General features: G+C 39.6%; 1 protein-coding gene across 6 annotated transcripts in view; it reads left to right on the forward strand.

Moving 5' to 3' along the window:
* LOC137183701 (protein NLRC3-like) overlaps positions 1 to 18,602 on the forward strand; it is a 247,621-nt gene that overhangs the window by 195,452 nt on the left and 33,567 nt on the right. For 5 of the 6 annotated variants that reach the window (XM_067590943.1, XM_067590946.1, XM_067590944.1 and 2 more), the window contains exon 16: positions 16,193 to 16,366. In XM_067590943.1, the coding sequence (XP_067447044.1) occupies positions 16,193 to 16,366 (174 nt within the window). Of the gene's footprint in view, positions 1 to 8,527; positions 10,320 to 16,192; positions 16,367 to 18,602 lie in introns of all 6 variants that reach the window. The other variant, XM_067590949.1, reaches the window with a different exon arrangement.

An 18,602-nucleotide genomic window follows, 5' to 3' on the forward strand; every position in this document is an offset into this window, starting at 1 on the left:
GTAAACTGAATATCTTTGAGTTGTGGACAAAACAAGACATTTGATGACGTCATCTTGTGCTTTAGGAAACACTGTTCAACAGTTGTCACCATTTCCTGACATTTTATAGACTAAACAACTAATTGATAAATCAATAATGAAAATAATTGCTAGTTGCAGCTCTAAACAGATTCCATGAACTGTTTTGTTTAAATAGCAGAAGTGGTGAAACAATTCAACAATTGTCTTCTAACAGGTCAGACTGGTTTCAGATACCTTCTATCTGTCCCGCCTCCTCTACAGGTGGAGCTCGGACTCATTCCAAGAAACAGCTCACCTGTGGCAAACACTTTTCTGACAGACGTCGAGAGGAGAGTTTTTGTCTTCAGCAGTTTGAACTGTTCACTGTAAATTTGTTTTGTTTCATAGTTTAAAAATTGTCTTTAGTAACTTCAGGGTTTGTTTCTTGCTGTGTGATGTTTGTAGATCAGAGACAGATCTATTATTTTTATTATTATTATTGATTATTATTTTTAGTACAATGAGGAAGTCTTTGTGTCTGAGTTTGTACCAGCAAGTGAACAGTCAGAAAACTTTTCCGAAAACTCACACACACACACACACACACACACACACACACACACACACGCACACACACACACACACACACAGACACACACACATACGTGACTTCCAGTAAAGAAGAAGAAGGGAGGAGTCAACAGGTAGGCAGTAAAAGTGGAAGTATTCAGTCAGACTCCATTTTAAAGTCAACAGAGCAGAAGGAGGAAAACAGTCTGAGGCAGGTTGAGTGTTAATATCAGGGCTGCTAATAATGATTACTGTCATTATTGATCAATCTGCTGATTATTTTACTGAATTATTGTTTAGTTGATTAAACTGTGTCAGAAAAATATGAAATCACTGTGTTGACGTCTTCAAACGTTGTTTCCTTTGTTCTTTTCCTGGTTTCTGCGTCCTCACAGTGATGTAACGTGACACACTGCTGCAGTTAAAATAGAGAGAAGTCACAGTTAAGAACCACACAGATGTTTATCTGAAGTCTGTTTGTTGGATTTAAAGCAGAGTCAAAGTTTATCTTTGTGATGTCTGGAAAACACACATGGTTGTAGTTAAAGTCATGTAAACTAATAAGAAGCTACTAAGTTGAGAGGAAGGACTGGGTTTATTCTACTGTGTATGTGTGTGTGTCTCCAGTGTTACTGGTTTACCTCTCAGACTCCAGAAGATGAAGGATTTGGAGGAAGAGGAGGACGGAGCGGAGTCTCTGATATCCAGCCATCTGTCTATGAAGAGTGACTGGTCTAAAGGTGATCCTCCAGACTTCAGTAATGAACCTGGACCCTCAGACACAAAGTAAGAGACTGTTTCTACTGTAAACTGACCTGAAGATGATTCAGTGTTGAAATATCATTTAAAAACAAACCCACACTCTACTACAACCATCTCCATCAGTTATTAATGAGAGTCTGAAGATCTTCTGCAGCAGGTTCATCCATCTAAATATAAAGTGGCAGCTGATGTGTTTTATTTATTTATTTATGTGTATTTATTGGGACCATGTACAGTGTTAAACTGTACAAATGTAAAGTAAAACATTTGATGTACTGCACCAGATTTATCTTATAGCTCATTTTGATCTGCAGTCCCTTACAAATAAAACATATAACAGCACCATAACAAACAGTACAAAGCAAAAAACACACAGAACACATTATACAAAATACAAAACACAAAGCTGCACACAACAGCACATCACATACACCCACAATGTCAACTCAAAATTAATAATGTAAACTTGTCAAGTTAAAATGAAATGAAACTCAACATGTTCTCAGCTGGCAAACAGAACAATGGAAAGGAGGATATATAGACTAGCAGGTAATCAGCTGAGAGTGAGTTCAGGTGAGAATGGGTGAGTCCATGTGAAGGAAGTGGATGAGGGCTGATGACCAGTATGGCTCTGGTCAACAGCTTTATTGCAGTTGGCTTTGTTAAGGTTGAACACTTGACTGCCAGCTTATGCTGGATCATCCTTATTATTGGTATCATGTTTGAAGCCTAGACTTTCTTCTCCTCAGAAACTGGGTTGAGGCCAGACTGAAGGGAGTTAAGGACTGTTATGGCCTCATAATCAGCACTGACTCGAGCTGATAAACCAGCTGCAAGTGAGGCCACTGCTGCTCCTACTGGCTCAGGCTGCTCATGTAGCTGCTGTTCCAGCATGTTTCTACCTCACCGCCTTACATATTATGATCATTATTTCACTGTCAGAGGGTCCAGTTTAGTCTCCCTGTGGACTGTACGTGCAGATTTACCTGTTTGACTTCACCTGTTGACACAGAACACACGTTTACTGGGGTGTATTCCAGAAAGCCTGCTGAGTGGAAAATCTGAGTTTGTTCACCCTGAGATGAAGGAAACTCTGAGTTTTCAGTTCCAGAAAGAGAGATAACTTAAACTCCGGGTCAGTTACCACGGTAACTTAAACTCTGGGTCAGTTACCATGATAACTGTCTCTGTCTCCTCTTACAGTTTCATTTCCCCATTCATTCAGTCCGTATCAAAGCACATTCATTAGTGGAGGTTTACGGTCTGTCAGAATCTAAATCTTGGTTGGTCTAGTTTAGTTTAGTCACTCAGAACTTTCTAAAGTTACCGCTTTCATGTGCATCAGTCATTTCTTTCAACAGCGTTTTTTTCTCTCAGTCAAATATTCTACGGCGTGAATTCATCCTCAGCTCAGAATCAAACCTCTGCGTCCTTCTGTTATAACACTGAGACTCTGTCAGTTTGTTAGAGCAGCTCCTGACCTCAAATCTTTACTGCACATAATCTGTAATCTCAGTTTCAATTTAAACAACCAGTATGAAGCTTTAGACATGTGGGATCAATGAATAATTATCTCTATCAGTCATGATGTGATTGGTCCACTGATGGAACATCATTCCTATAATATTGGAGATTATATGTTAATATTTCTGAGCAGGATCGTGGTGCAGCTGCAGAATGTAGTTTGTAGTCTGAATGTGTTTTAACAGCATTACAGTGACAATATTTAAATTTACTACATTTGTTGAAGCAGCTGAAATAAAGTCACTGAATGTTGTTGAGCTGAGATACAAATAGATGTTTAAAAAAATCTGCTGTATTTTAACCTCGACGCCTTTTCAAGTACAAATCAGCTGCTTCCTGTGTTTTGTCCGTCAGATTAAAGCTGAACAAACATATTTCAAATGTAATGTAGCTGCAGCCTGATACACAGTCAGATTCCACTTTATCATCATTAAGGAAAAGTAACTTCATTAAATTCACCACTCGCACTTTAAGCTGTAAGTGATTCTAGAAAGCTCAGAGTGACTTTAAATGGTGACACACACACACACACACACACACACACACACACACACACACACACACACACACACACACACACACACACACACACACACAAACACACATACACACGTACGTGACTTCCAGTAAAGAAGAAGAAGGGAGGAGTAAACAGGTAGGGAGTAAATGTGAAAGTTCAGTCTATTCAGACTCCATTTTAAAGTCAACAGAGCAGAAGGAGGAAAACAGTCTGAGGCAGGGTGAGTGTTAATATCAGAGCTGCTAATAATGATTACTGTCATTATTGATCAATCTGCTGATTATTTTACAGATTAATTGTTTAGTTGATTAAACTGTGTCAGAAAAATATGAAATCACCGTGTTGACGTCTTCAAACGTTGTTTCCTTTGTTCTTTTCCAGTTTCTGCGTCCTCACAGTGATGTAACGTGACACACTGCTGCAGTTAAAATAGAGAGAAGTCACAGTTAAGAACCACACAGATGTTTATCTGAAGTCTGTTTGTTGGATTTAAAGCAGAGTCAAAGTTTATCTTTGTGATGGCTGGAAAACACACATGGTTGTAGTTAAAGTCATGTAAACTAATAAGAAGCTACTAAGTTGAGAGGAAGGACTGGGTTTATTATACTGTGTATGTGTGTGTGTCTCCAGTGTTACTGGTTTACCTCTCAGACTCCAGAAGATGAATGATTTGGAGGAAGAGGAGGACGGAGCAGAGTCTCTGATATCCAGCTGTCTGTCTATGAAGAGTGACTGGTCTAAAGATGAACCTCTAAACTTCAGTAATGAACCTGGACCCTCAGACACAAAGTAAGAGACTGTTTCTACTGTAAACTGACCTGAAGATGATTCAGTGTTGAAATGTCATTTAAAAACAAACCCACACTCTACTACAACCATCTCCATCAGTTATTAGTGAGAGTCTGAAGATCTTCTGCAGCAGGTTTATCCATCTAAATATAAAGTGGCAGCTGATGTGTTTTATTTATTTATTTATGTGTATTTATTGGGACCATGTACAGTGTTAAACTGTACAAATGTAAAGTAAAACATTTGATGTACTGCACCAGATTTATCTTATAGCTAATTTTGATCTACAGTCTCTTACAAATAAAACATATAACAGCACCATAACAAACAGCACAAAGCAAAAAACACACAGAACACATTATACAAAATACAAAACACAAAGCTGCACACAGCAGCACATCACATACACCCACAATGTCAACTCAAAATTAATAATGTAAACTTGTCAAGTTAAAATGAAATGAAACTCAACATGTTCTCAGCTGGCAAACAGAACAATGGAAAGGAGGATATATAGACTAGCAGGTAATCAGCTGAGAGTGAGTTCAGGTGAGAATGGGTGAGTCCATGTGAAGGAAGTGGATGAGGGCTGATGACCAGTATGGCTCTGGTCAACAGCTTTATTGCAGTTGGCTTTGTTAAGGTTGAACACTTGACTGCCAGCTTATGCTGGATCATCCTTATTATTGGTATCATGTTTGAAGCCTAGACTTTCTTCTCCTCAGAAACTGGGTTGAGGCCAGACTGAAGGGAGTTAAGGACTGTTATGGCCTCATAATCAGCACTGACTCGAGCTGATAAACCAGCTGCAAGTGAGGCCACTGCTGCTCCTACTGGCTCAGGCTGCTCATGTAGCTGCTGTTCCAGCATGTTTCTACCTCACCGCCTTACATATTATGATCATTATTTCACTGTCAGAGGGTCCAGTTTAGTCTCCCTGTGGACTGTACGTGCAGATTTACCTGTTTGACTTCACCTGTTGACACAGAACACACGTTTACTGGGGTGTATTCCAGAAAGCCTGCTGAGTGGAAAATCTGAGTTTGTTCACCCTGAGATGAAGGAAACTCTGAGTTTTCAGTTCCAGAAAGAGAGATAACTTAAACTCTGGGTCAGTTACCACGGTAACTTAAACTCTGGGTCAGTTACCATGATAACTGTCTCTGTCTCCTCTTACAGTTTCATTTCCCCATTCATTCAGTCCGTATCAAAGCACATTCATTAGTGGAGGTTTACGGTCTGTCAGAATCTAAATCTTGGTTGGTCTAGTTTAGTTTAGTCACTCAGAACTTTCTAAAGTTACCGCTTTCATGTGCATCAGTCATTTCTTTCAACAGCGTTTTTTTCTCTCAGTCAAATATTCTACAGCGTGAATTCATCCTCAGCTCAGAATCAAACCTCTGCGTCCTTCTGTTATAACACTGAGACTCTGTCAGTTTGTTAGAGCAGCTCCTGACCTCAAATCTTTACTGCACATAATCTGTAATCTCAGTTTCAATTTAAACAATCAGTATGAAGCTTTAGATACGTTGGATCAATGAATAATTATCTCTATCAGTCATGATGTGATTGGTCCACTGATGGAACATCATTCCTATAATATTGGAGATTATATGTTAATATTTCTGAGCAGGATCGTGGTGCAGCTGCAGAATGTAGTTTGTAGTCTGAATGTGTTTTAACAGCATTACAGTGACAATATTTAAATTTACTACATTTGTTGAAGCAGCTGAAATAAAGTCACTGAATGTTGTTGAGCTGAGATACAAATAGATGTTTAAAAAAATCTGCTGTATTTTAACCTCGACGCCTTTTCAAGTACAAATCAGCTGCTTCCTGTGTTTTGTCCGTCAGATTAAAGCTGAACAAACATATTTCAAATGTAATGTAGCTGCAGCCTGATACACAGTCAGATTCCACTTTATCATCATTAAGGAAAAGTAACTTCATTAAATTCACCACTCGCACTTTAAGCTGTAAGTGATTCTAGAAAGCTCAGAGTGACTTTAAATGGTGACACACACACACACACACACACACACACACACACACACACACACACACACACACACAAACACACAAACACACAAACACACGTACGTGACTTCCAGTAAAGAAGAAGAAGGGAGGAGTAAACAGGTAGGGAGTAAATGTGAAAGTTCAGTCTATTCAGACTCTATTTTAAAGTCAACAGAGCAGAAGAAGGAAAACAGTCTGAGGCAGGGTGAGTGTTAATATCAGAGCTGCTAATAATGATTACTGTCATTATTGATCAATCTGCTAATTATTTCACTGAATTATTGTTTAGTTGATTAAACTGTGTCAGAAAAATATGAAATCACAGTGTTGACGTCTTCAAACGTTGTTTCCTTTGTTCTTTTCCTGGTTTCTGCGTCCTCACAGTGATGTAACGTGACACACTGCTGCAGTTAAAATAGAGAGAAGTCACAGTTAAGAACCACACAGATGTTTATCTGAAGTCTGTTTGTTGGATTTAAAGCAGAGTCAAAGTTTATCTTTGTGATGGCTAGAAAACACACATGGTTGTAGTTAAAGTCATGTAAACTAATAAGAAGCTATTAAGTTGAGAGGAAGGACTGGGTTTATTATACTGTGTATGTGTGTGTGTCTCCAGTGTTACTGGTTTACCTCTCAGACTCCAGAAGATGAAGGATTTTGAGGAAGAGGAGGACGGAGCAGAGTCTCTGATATCCAGCTGTCTGTCAATGAAGAGTGACTGGTCTAAAGATGAACCTCTAAACTTCAGTAATGAACCTGGACCCTCAGACACAAAGTAAGAGACTGTTTCTACTGTAAACTGACCTGAAGATGATTCAGTGAGACGGTTTCATTAAGGTTGTAGTGTAGATATGAAGGAAACACAGTGGAAAGAAATAATGAACTACCTTCCATTCAGCTGTAATCTAGAACAGATCTTCATGTACATGTTAACCAGAGACAGAGACAGGGCTGCTGTTGCTATTTGATTTTCCAGTCTAACAATCTAAAGTAGTAGCAGGTAACCCAGGGTGATATTTACTAAGGATTTAGTAACAAGTCACATTGTGTCTCCTTATTTACTAAAGGACTGCACCGGGGTTTTGTGCAGGTAAAATGGAAGAAAATGGAGTGTTTGGTCTCCTGCAATACAGAATGTGTTTTAACATGTTCCTGTTCAAAGACACAAAATATGGGAGGAAGTAATGGAAATGTATACAAACAGCCTGCTGCAGCTGATTTATCACTGCAGACTGACCACTGCAGCAGAGGAAACTGAGTCTGACATTTAACGTTTGGGAAAAGTCAAATGTGTAAAACTGTTGTATCACACTGACACAGAGGGAGAGAGATTATAGCAGAAACAGTGAGAGAGAGAAACACAGATGAAAAGATGCATTATGAAGATATTTAGCAGAGCTCTCTGTTCAGCACCACAACACAAGACAAAAGAGCAGCAGTCTGTTATTTTTCTGTTTTGCTCAGTTGCCTCCTGCTTATTTTTCCTGACTTTTAATGTCTCATAGTAGCTTAAAGGAGCCCTGTGGAGTTTTCTTGTTAACAGACAAAAGTCATGTTTACATTGACTTTTGTGTGAAAACACATTGTGTGAATCCTTGTGGTCTAACAAATGTGTTGAATCCATTTCCCTCCTCATGAAACATTTGCAAAGTCGATTTTTGAAGCTAGTATTTTAAATCCTGCATTGTTTACATCCATGTTTACTAGTTTGCACTCTTCTTCTTCTTCTCTGCCTTTGCTGGCACATTATTGTGTCTGTCTAATTACTTCTGAACCCTTGTAATTATACTATATATTATTTTATTTAAATTGAATGTGCTGAAGCTCAGAGCCTGAAGAACAAAAAACTGTGTAACTGTCCAAATACTGACAGTCTGGACTGTTTATGGAGGGAAAGAGCTGCCTCAACTTGTGAGCTGTCGGTTGGCCACCACTAATGTCATATATCATTAAGAATGTGCTCATGTCCACAGAGAGAGGAAGAGGAGGGGTGTTTCTGTGGAGGAGCAGCTGTCCTGCTGTTCTTTGTGTCAGGACGTCCTGAAGGATCCAGTCTCTACCAGCTTTATACACAGGCTCTGGAGATGGTTCATCACCTCATACTGGGACCAGTCTGCTCCATCAGGAGACTCCTCCTGTCCCCAGTGTGGAGAAAGATCCAGAACCAGACCTTGTCTGCAGACAGACAGTCAGACCAGCACTGTACAAAGTAAGACTGAAGATCTGTCTGCTGATGTCATCATCTCTGAAAACAGGACAGGAATCTACCTCCTCTATCCTACTGAAAATTAACACAGTCAGACATATTTCTTTTTAATTATACATTTTTTTCTTCTCTTTCAGCAGAAAGTGGTCTGCAGGAGGTTTTAGATGAACATAAGATCAATCTGAGGAGGATATGTGAACATGTGACTGAAGGAACTGATGAAGCAGGAAGTGAAACCCTCCTCAACAGGATCTACACTGAGCTCTACATCACAGAGGGACAGAGTGAAGACGTTAATACCCAACATGAGGTGAGGCAGCTTGAAGCAGCTTCCAAGATGGAGACCCTCCATGACACTCCAATCAGGTGTCACGACATCTTTAAAGTCTTACCTGAACAACAGAAACATATCAGAGTCGTTCTGACCAACGGCGTCGCTGGCGTTGGAAAAACCTTCTCAGTGCAGAAGTTCACTCTGGACTGGGCAGAGGGCTCGGAAAACCAAGATGTCAGTCTGGTGATTCCGCTTTCGTTCAGGGAGCTGAACTTGATCAAAGATGAGCAGTACAGTCTCCTCATGCTGATCCATGATTTCCATCCAACATTACAGAAGGTCACAGCAGAGAAGCTCGCTGTCTGGAAAGTTTTGTTCATCTTTGACGGCCTGGATGAAAGCAGACTTTCACTGGATTTCAAGAACAGGAAGGTTGTGTCTGATGTCACACAGAAGTCATCAGTCAACATGCTGTTGACAAACCTCATCAAGGGGAAGCTGCTTCCCTCGGCTCTCGTCTGGATAACTTCCCGACCTGCAGCAGCCAATCAGATCCCTCCTACATGTGTTGACAGGGTAACAGAAGTACAAGGCTTCACTGATGCCCAGAAGGAGGAGTACTTCAGGAGGAGATTCAGTGATGAAGAGCTGTCCAACAGAATCATCTCACACATCAAGACATCCAGGAGCCTCCACATCATGTGTCTCATCCCAGTCTTCTGCTGGATCACTGCTACAGTTCTGGAGCACATGTTGACTACAGACCAGAGAGGAGAGCTGCCCAAGACCCTGACTGACATGTACTCACACTTCCTGCTGGTTCAGACAAAGAGGAAGAAGCACAAGTATGATGAAGGACATGAGATGAGTCCACAGGAGCTGACGGAGGCTGACAGGGAACTTCTTCTGAAGCTGGGGAGACTGGCATTTGAACAACTGGAGAAAGGAAACATCATGTTCTACCAAGAAGACCTGAAGAAGTGTGGTCTTGATGTCACAGAGGCCTCGGTGTTATCAGGAGTTTGCACAGAGATCTTCAAAAGAGAGAGTGTGATCTTCCAGAAAACAGTCTACTGCTTTGTTCATCTGAGCGTTCAGGAGTTTCTGGCTGCAGTCTACATGTACCACTGTTACACCAGCAGGAACACAAAGGTACTGGAGGACTTCCCGGGAAAATACTACACTTACTCATCTCTGGATAACTTCCTGATGAGAGCCATGAAGAAGTCTCTCAGAAGTGAAAATGGCCACCTGGACCTGTTTGTTCGCTTCCTTCATGGCCTCTCTCTGGAGTCCAACCAGAGTCTCTTAGGAGGCCTGCTGGGTCAGACAAAGAACAGTCCAGAAGTCATCCAGAGAGCCATCAACAACCTGAAGATGATGAACACTGAGGATATCTCTCCTGACAGAAGCATCAACATCTTCCACTGTCTGATGGAGATGAACGACCGCTCAGTACATCAGGAGATCCAAGAGTTCCTGAAGTCAGAGAACAGATCAAAGAAGAAACTCTCTGTGATCCACTGCTCAGGTCTGGCCTACATGCTGCAGATGTCAGAGGAGGTTCTGGATGAGTTGGACCTGAAGAAGTACAACACATCAGAGGAGGGAAAACTGAGACTGATCCCAGCTGTGAGGAACTGCAGAAAGGCTCAGTAAGTCCAGATGTGATTATCAACATTATAAAGCTGCCATCAGTATTACAGTAAAGATTCACACATGCACACTATCAAAGTGTTAAACATGTGTTACAGCTGCTTGTTGCCAAAGTTATACATGAGTAGTACTTCACTACAAGGAGTACCTGCAAGCACATTCACATGTGTCAATATATCCTTATCACAAGGAAAACATATTTCTATTCACATTAATGTTTTTATTTTCATAGTGATGAGGATATCTTGACACATTGATTATGTCACTGGTCATTTTGATATAAATATCCTTCATTTCCCTCCTGTGGGTATTTGTCTGAGGAAGACCTGTAATTAGTTGAAATGTTACCAGTAAATTTAAATGGAGCTGTGATTCCAGTGTGTGAGTTCTCCTTGTATCCCAGTTGAATAGATTTTGTATCCAGCACCTATCCCACTGAGGGTTTGTGGATGTGAACACGACGACTCTGACTTATAGTGCTTCACTTCATGTTCTTCAGATGTTCAAATGCTATGAGAGCAAGAAAAACTTATTATTGTTGGTGTGTTTATACCTCACATTAGTAAACACAGTTATTCTGTTTATTTATAATGATTTTACAGTTTATTGTTCACCTTCTAGTTTTCTTCCTTTGGGTTTAATACAAATCCAGCAAAATATCTTCAGGTTTGAAGTTTTAGTTGAAAATGTTTAAAGAGTCATTATTTCATCACAACAGACAACAGTATTTTCCAGTGGACAGTACCTGCTGTACCTTTCTATAATGTGTCTGTTTATTTTATATACAGACACATACATGTAATATCTGTGATCTGCTGCAGCTACCAGCTTGTATGAAGCCTGAGAGGCGAAACCCAGGGCATAAAAAGTCTACAAAGCTCTTCCTGCTGATAACACTTAATTGCTGTGAGTGCACGGTGATAATTGAAGAGACTCAGTTTGAAACTGCTCAGGTTTCATGAGCAAGACAATTTCATTTGAACTTTGTGGAGACACTCTGATATGATGGGTGCTTCTCATGACCTTATTTCATGTCTTCTCTCTCCTCGGGTGACCCAGAAATTGATCTGGAAATTGGTCTCATCATGAAGGATTTTTGAATTTGCTTATTTCTGTTTGGAGGAGAGAGGAGGCTGCCTGAAGGAGGGAGTAAACAGTACACAAGACCATCCTTCATCTTTTATCAAACTGACACAACCCTTTATTGAAAATCTGTAGTGATTAGACGCAGCAGCTGATCGGACTGATCTGATATTACATCACTAACATCTCAGTTTTATATCGAGACAAATAACAGAATAAACTCAGGTGTAATATCACTCCCAAGTTTAGATTTGATTTGTTTTCTGATTTCTGGTCTATTTAAAATTTTCACTGTAGGCCTGATTAATAAAGGAAGCATAAAACAACTTTCATCATTCACTAGAAAGAGCATCATTTTTATATTCCTTCTACTAATTTAGCCTGTGTCATGGATGATATAGTCAGGGAGGGAAGGTGAGTCTGCTGTCTGTCAGCAGAAAACACATTTTAATTAAATATCAGTTTCTATGAGGCTGAAAATCCCTGTGCGTCAGGTATGTTGTGAAGAGCAGAGCAGGTGGACCCAAACACAGGAGACTGCAGGCAACAGGAACTTGAAGAATAAATCTTTATCCAGAGGGATGTTCCGTCAAGCTGGCTAACGGGATAGCCTGGTTTATTTCAATAAGCCTCGATAATTTAAGTGAGAGTTTGTTCCATCACCGCGGCTTATATGAGTCCCAGCTCAGTAACCATGGTAACTTAGTCAGCAGAACTAGCTGCTCCGTGGCAGGTTAACGGTCAAACTTAATTCAGCTGCGTGTCAAAGAATGTCTGACGGACAGAAACAGACTCTCAAAAGACGGTTCCATCAAGAGTCTTTTCACACTCACAACCCTTTTATTTAAAAGCTCAGCATTTATAATTTAAGAAATAAAAGTGTGCCAGCGTTATTTTGAAGTTATTTATTTATTCATTCACTCATTTTGTTCAAGGCTGTAAAGACAAAAAGAAAATTAAATAAAGTCCAAACCATGACCTTCTGCTGTGTTTAAATGTATACAGTATTAACTGCTTATAGTGATCACAGTTACAGTGATCAGCTGTTTATATGGATCAAAAAGCTCTGAGACAGAATCATTCATATACAACATTTATGCTGTTTAAATAAGTGACCTATAGAAATCAAGTAGTCCACCTACAGTGATCATTTTGGGTCTCTTCATACATGACAACATGTGGAAAAACATTTTAAACCACGTAAATCTATTTTTGTACTTTACTCCCATGATAAGTGGCTGCTGCTGCGTGAACACTGACATCATGACAGAGACAGAAAGTCATTTTCTCTCAGTGACAAACGTCGTCTCCTCAAACCTTATGACAATAAAGGGGGGGGGGGGGGGGGATTTAAGTAAATTTCACCACTATCTTCGTCTATAATAAGGAACCTGCTGCTTCAAAAATGTGCACACTGTGTTTGAAACTGCTGTACTTTATTTTGAAACAGTCATTAAAATTCAGTAACTTTATATTCATGTAGGCTAATAAATATACAAATCTCGATGAGATGGTATTCTGCATGACAAATGTTACACCCGTCCCATGTAGCTATTTAGTTAGCAACTGTAACTCTAACAAGTGTTGTAGTACTATGGGCGGGGCCCTGGGTACGTTTACCTGTGGCTGGCTGTGCTAACCTGGCTGACATAAATGAAATGACCAGCTTTTAAACTTTTTAACAAGACTATGAACTAGAAATATATGGCGGTGCCTCCACTTAGCAGGAATGTATAGTAAGAATCACTCATTTTAAATCCCACTAAGAATTATGTTTTTAAGTACTATTCCCAACTCACACCTTAATGAAATGTAAATACGACACACACACAATACTTTAAATGCAAATAATGAATTTAGTTAATGAAAACAAATATTTAAACCAATTAATAAAAATAAACAGGCATAAAAATATTATACAAAATTTAAATGCGTTTCCCTTTTTCTTTCAAACCTTTCTCAGAAGTTGTGACCTTTTTCTATCTTATCAATTTTGACCTAAAACAAATGGCCGCTTCACTTGCAAACGCAAGCTGTCAAATAAAATAGCACGTGCACTGGTTAATTGTTACTCACAAATCCCTGAGTTGAAACATGGGTGAAGGATGAGGAACGAGGCGATGCATGATGAGGGGAATTATTTGAACTGAGTTAGGTTACAGGCTGGCGGGCGACAACAGTCCAGACGAAGTGATAGCTGAGCAGGAGACATCTACTCTTCCAGAGAGTCAAAGGAGTGTTTCCAGAGGGGTGAACTACAAAGCAAGTTCAACATATCCAGGCTTTCTTTATGTGAGCTGGCTCGACAAACCCTAAACTCACGATCAGAGATAAGTGGTATCACGACGGTGGTTATGAACTTTCTTTGTTAACTCAGGCTTTCTGCTTCAGGTTCTGTGCGGGTCCCCATGAAAGGGGGCGTTTGGCACGTCATTTGACTCTTTTTCCACACAAAATAGACCAATCGCGTGTCGCCTACTTCAGTCAGGAGGGACAGGTCATTATAACAGAGAGCAATGAAGAATATAAATACATTATCACAGCAAAAAGCAACTCTGTTTCTGCACATAAGAGAGGCATGCTGGCAGAAAATTGCTGATCGTGTAAATTTGTTAATTAAAAAATCAGGTAGTTGGTGAAATGGCGGCACTTTTTATCACTGATTTAATCCGAAACTCGGAACATAACCTGCTCCGGACCAGGTTAGGTTTGCAGCATCAGTTACCATGGTGATCTAGCCAGGTTAAAAGAGAGCCACATTTGTGACATTGAAAACCCTGGCTTTAGGCTCAACATACCTCGCTAACCCACTAATCTCGCTTCGTAGTTCACCTCTCTGGTCCTCAGTCTTCTGCAGGTTGCTATTATGTCCGTTAACCATCGGTAAACTCTGCATCCACCGAAGTAATGAACATAAACAGTCTTCAACAGCGTATACAAACTTCACACAGCTCCTGTTTGTCGTCTGACTAGCTCATGGCTTTACTGTGCGGGGTCTCCTCTGCCTCCCAACCCTCCACCTTTCCAATTGGCTGACAGGTCGGTCACAACCAGTGCAATTAACAAAATGTTAAGATTGACAACTTTAGGCCCTCTAGGGTTAGGCTGTGAGATAAACACGCTATTCTTATGTGTACAGCAAACAAACTACTTGAACTGCATGAACTTCACCCACACAATGACAAAGATTCATTCATCTGCCTATAACGTGTTTTTAATTCCCTAAGAACTGTATTTATCATTCAACTTAAGTGGTTTTTAATAGAATACTTTTTAAACATTTTAAAATTATTTATTCATCTATTTATTTACATATTTATTTTTCTAAAATGAAGATCCTTCTCCAGTTTCCAGTTAATTTTTAACTTTCAGTGATGCTTGTAAATGGATCTTGTGAAAGAGAAAATGTGTCAAATAGTATGGTAATGTTGGTAAGTTGGTTCTCTTAAGTTGACTACACCATAATTTTAATTATACATCTGATATTATCCAGTTTAGTGATGATATAACCACAGTCACTGATCTGAATGCTCATTTATTAACAAATAAAGATAAAACCATGAACAGGGACAGGGACAAGCGCTGCTCTTCACTCTCACCATGCAGGCTCATCAAGCTGAATGCAGGGATTGAACCATCAACCTTCTAGTAATAAGTTTACTCCTCTAACCTTTAGGCCATAGGTATGCATTTAATCTGTCATCAGTTTTGTGCCAAGTCATCTCCTTCACCTTGTTAATTATAGCAATATTTCTCTTTTTGGTGAAAACTCCTTTATATTCTTCATATATTTTCATCAGCATGTTTGTTCTGCTGCTGAGAAGAACACCGCTCTAGTTTTCTCTTTTTTTGCAACATAGTATCGTCTTTTCGACAATCGACTATTCTGGGCTGCTTATGTACTCTGTGGACGCGCAAACTTCAAGCTTATTCCAGTCTGGATAGACTTAGCGTTGACTAGATACAGCTAAGCTGCGTTAGTGGAACGACTTGAGCCTTCACGTTGTCTTTTGTGATGTTGGAGGACATCACTACATCACTGTGCTGGCAGTGGTAACTCTACGCCATTATTCATTTTTTAGACAGTACATCACATTTAAACTCCAGCACATCAAAAGACACTGAGGAGCTGTTAACACCTGTAGACTGACAGCTGACATCACTTCAGATGACGCCTGAAAGGAAAGGACGTCCAAAAACACTTTTCCTTGATTCTTCTTCCCTCACATCTTTTCCTGCATCTCTCCCTTGTATCTTAGGTGGGAGGGACTAAGACACAAGGATGCGACTCAAGCGAACAAAGCAAGGAGACATTTAAGACAAATAAGAAGCAATCACTGTGGACTTTATAGAAGCATAAATGCAACTCCATTTTCTTTGCCTTTGTCTGGAAGGTGAAACCAAAACAGAGAATCCCATTAAAAAGTCTGCAGTACAGCAGCAGAGAGAGTGAGAAGAGTTACTGAATAACTCAATTTTGATTTGAAGGCTAAATCACAACATGACACCTTTACATTGCTTTCATTTTCAGACGCTTTTGTCCAAAGTGACTTACATTTTTTTACATACACTCAATTTTGGATTGAGTGTGTTGCTCAAAGACATTTGGACATGTGGACAGAAGGAGCTCAAGTTTCAAACCACCAACCTTGTGATTAATGGCCGACCAGCTCTGCCAACAGAGATAACTGAGCTATTCATCACATCTTAGTTTGTTTAGTGATCAAAATGCCTAGAGTCTATATTGATTATTAAAGTGTATATTGTATGTATGTTATCTGCATTACAGACTTGCTAATTGTGGACTCTCAGAGACTCACTGTGAAGTTGTGGCTTCAGCTCTGAAGTCCAACCCCTCCCATCTCAGAGAGCTGAATCTGAGCCGGAACAGTCTGTCTGTCTCAGCAGTGAAGCATCTGTCTGGTGGACTGGAGAGTCCAAACTGTAGACTGGAGACTCTGAGGTCAGTTCACTGACTGTGTTTTCCTCTTGTTCATCTTATACTTACCCAATTTCAATCCATAACAGTTTTAGACTTAAACGTTTCAAATTAAATTTTGAAATTAGTTTGATTAATAACACATTCACAAATTACAAGTTTTCAAAGTTTGCCAGTCCAAATGCCTGAACTACGGTGGCCCTGAAGTGCAAATCACAACGACAAATAGGAAAACACAACGACAAATAACAAAACACAACAGCAAAAGCAGAAAACACAACAACATTAACTTCTAAAAAGGGAGGTACCTTCTATCGACAAAGCTTGTTGCTGATTGGACGCTCTCCCATTGACAAGAATCATCGCTGACTGGATGGTTCCATTGGGGTCCGTGAAGTCTCCGCCAAAGGCTGTGTTCAACTTGATTCATAACAAGATAAACAATCAATTTATCACTTTGTTTTTCTGTTTTTCGTGTGAATTAAAAACAAAACAAAATATGCTTTTCCCGTTTTAGTCTGCAAATTGGCAAATGGAATACAAAAGAAACTCAATCCAGAAAACAACTTCTTTTTTGCTGTAGCATACAAAAAAGTATATATATGTATAGATGGATAGATAGATGGATAGACAGAGGGTGTGATTTGGAGGGAGAATCCCTGTTTGTTTTTTTATCCCCCTCATATGAGGTTTTGCTGCTTCACCCAGTGACCATATCTAAAATAAAAATAAAATATTTTTTTATAAAAATCCAAGTAAAGCACTGCAACATGAGAACACTCTACAGTGCAAACAACCACAGAATCAGAAATGGACTTTCGCTGTCAGCACTCGCGCTCCCATGGCAGTCGAGATGACCGCGTCTAGGCTATGTGTTGCCGCAGTAAATGGACCAGAGGTTGCCTCTGCACAAGAGCACAGTGCCATTACACACAGCTGTTCACTGTCTTTACCGTCATTAATTCGCCTGAAAATTACACCAGGCTGCTACAAAATAAGCACACACACCTCTACACACAGCAGACTGGTCGGTTATACCTCGATATTCTGCTTTTTATGAAGGAGCGTCCGTTTACCTGGGCTCATCAGCCTCTTTTCCAACTTTGTTTTTACCAAAAGTAGCGTCTCATTTTACCCTTGAAACACATTGAAGTGCAAACACTGTTGTGTAACATTAATTACTAAACTATGCAATAGTTTAGTAAGTAATTTTACATTAGGGTACGAGGTGAGATACATTAAAATCATTGCTGAAATAGCGATTCGATATGATTATATCAATGGCTTCACCAAATTAATTAATTATTTTTTTTACTAGGCCAACTCACTGATGAACATAACTTCTCCATCTGTCTTCTCTTCAGATTTTTGATGATGTGTGTTCATGTTGTAACACTTTGAACCATCCAGACATTTCCTAAAGAAAAGCCTTCTTTTTGTTTAGCTGTCATTATCAGGTTTACTATGATTGCTCAACTGTTTCACATCTATGTGACTGGCTGAGAGAGCGTTAATCATCACACCCACTGATCTATATTCAGTGTCATCCATCCGTTTTGAATGTTGCACTGCTGCACGTACATAGCAGGTGCGCATGGAGATGTGCACACAGTCTGTGAGCTTCAGACCCACTACGCTGTTCTTGTCATTGCACTTATTCAGTTAAACAGTTAAATTAGGGCCCAAATGTATTTAGCACGTCTGTCCGAGTGGCGGTACTGTGATTTATTCGAATGAATGAATAAAAACTTTTTGGAAAGATCTCCCTTTGAATTTTTTCTCAAATTAGTCCCTGTATTTGTCTGTCTGTCTGTCTATCTATCTATCTATCTATCTATCTATCTATCTATGTGTATGTATATATTCTATAGCAAAAAACAATTTTAGTCTGCCGATTTGCAGACTAAAACAGGAAAAGCATGTGGATTTTGTTTGGGTCTTTTTTTAATTCACACGAAAACAGAAAAACGAAAGTAATACATTGATTGTTTATCCTCTTATGAATCAATCCTTCCTGTTAAAAAGACGGGCAGTGCATCCGTCCAATCAACGATGATCCTTGTCCTTGATCCTTGATCCTTGCCTTGCAACAAGCTTTGTCGATAGCAGGTACCTACCTTATCCGTTAGAAGATAGTGTTGTTGTGTTTTCTGCTTTTGCGGTTGTTTTGTTTTGTTGTTTTGTTATTTGTTGTTCTGTTTTGTTATTTGTTGTTGTGTTTTTTCGTTTGTTGTTGTGTATTGTTATTTGTTGTTGTGTT

This window comes from Thunnus thynnus, chromosome 5 (assembly GCF_963924715.1).
Source record: "Thunnus thynnus chromosome 5, fThuThy2.1, whole genome shotgun sequence".
Taxonomy (NCBI): Eukaryota; Metazoa; Chordata; class Actinopteri; order Scombriformes; family Scombridae; genus Thunnus; species Thunnus thynnus.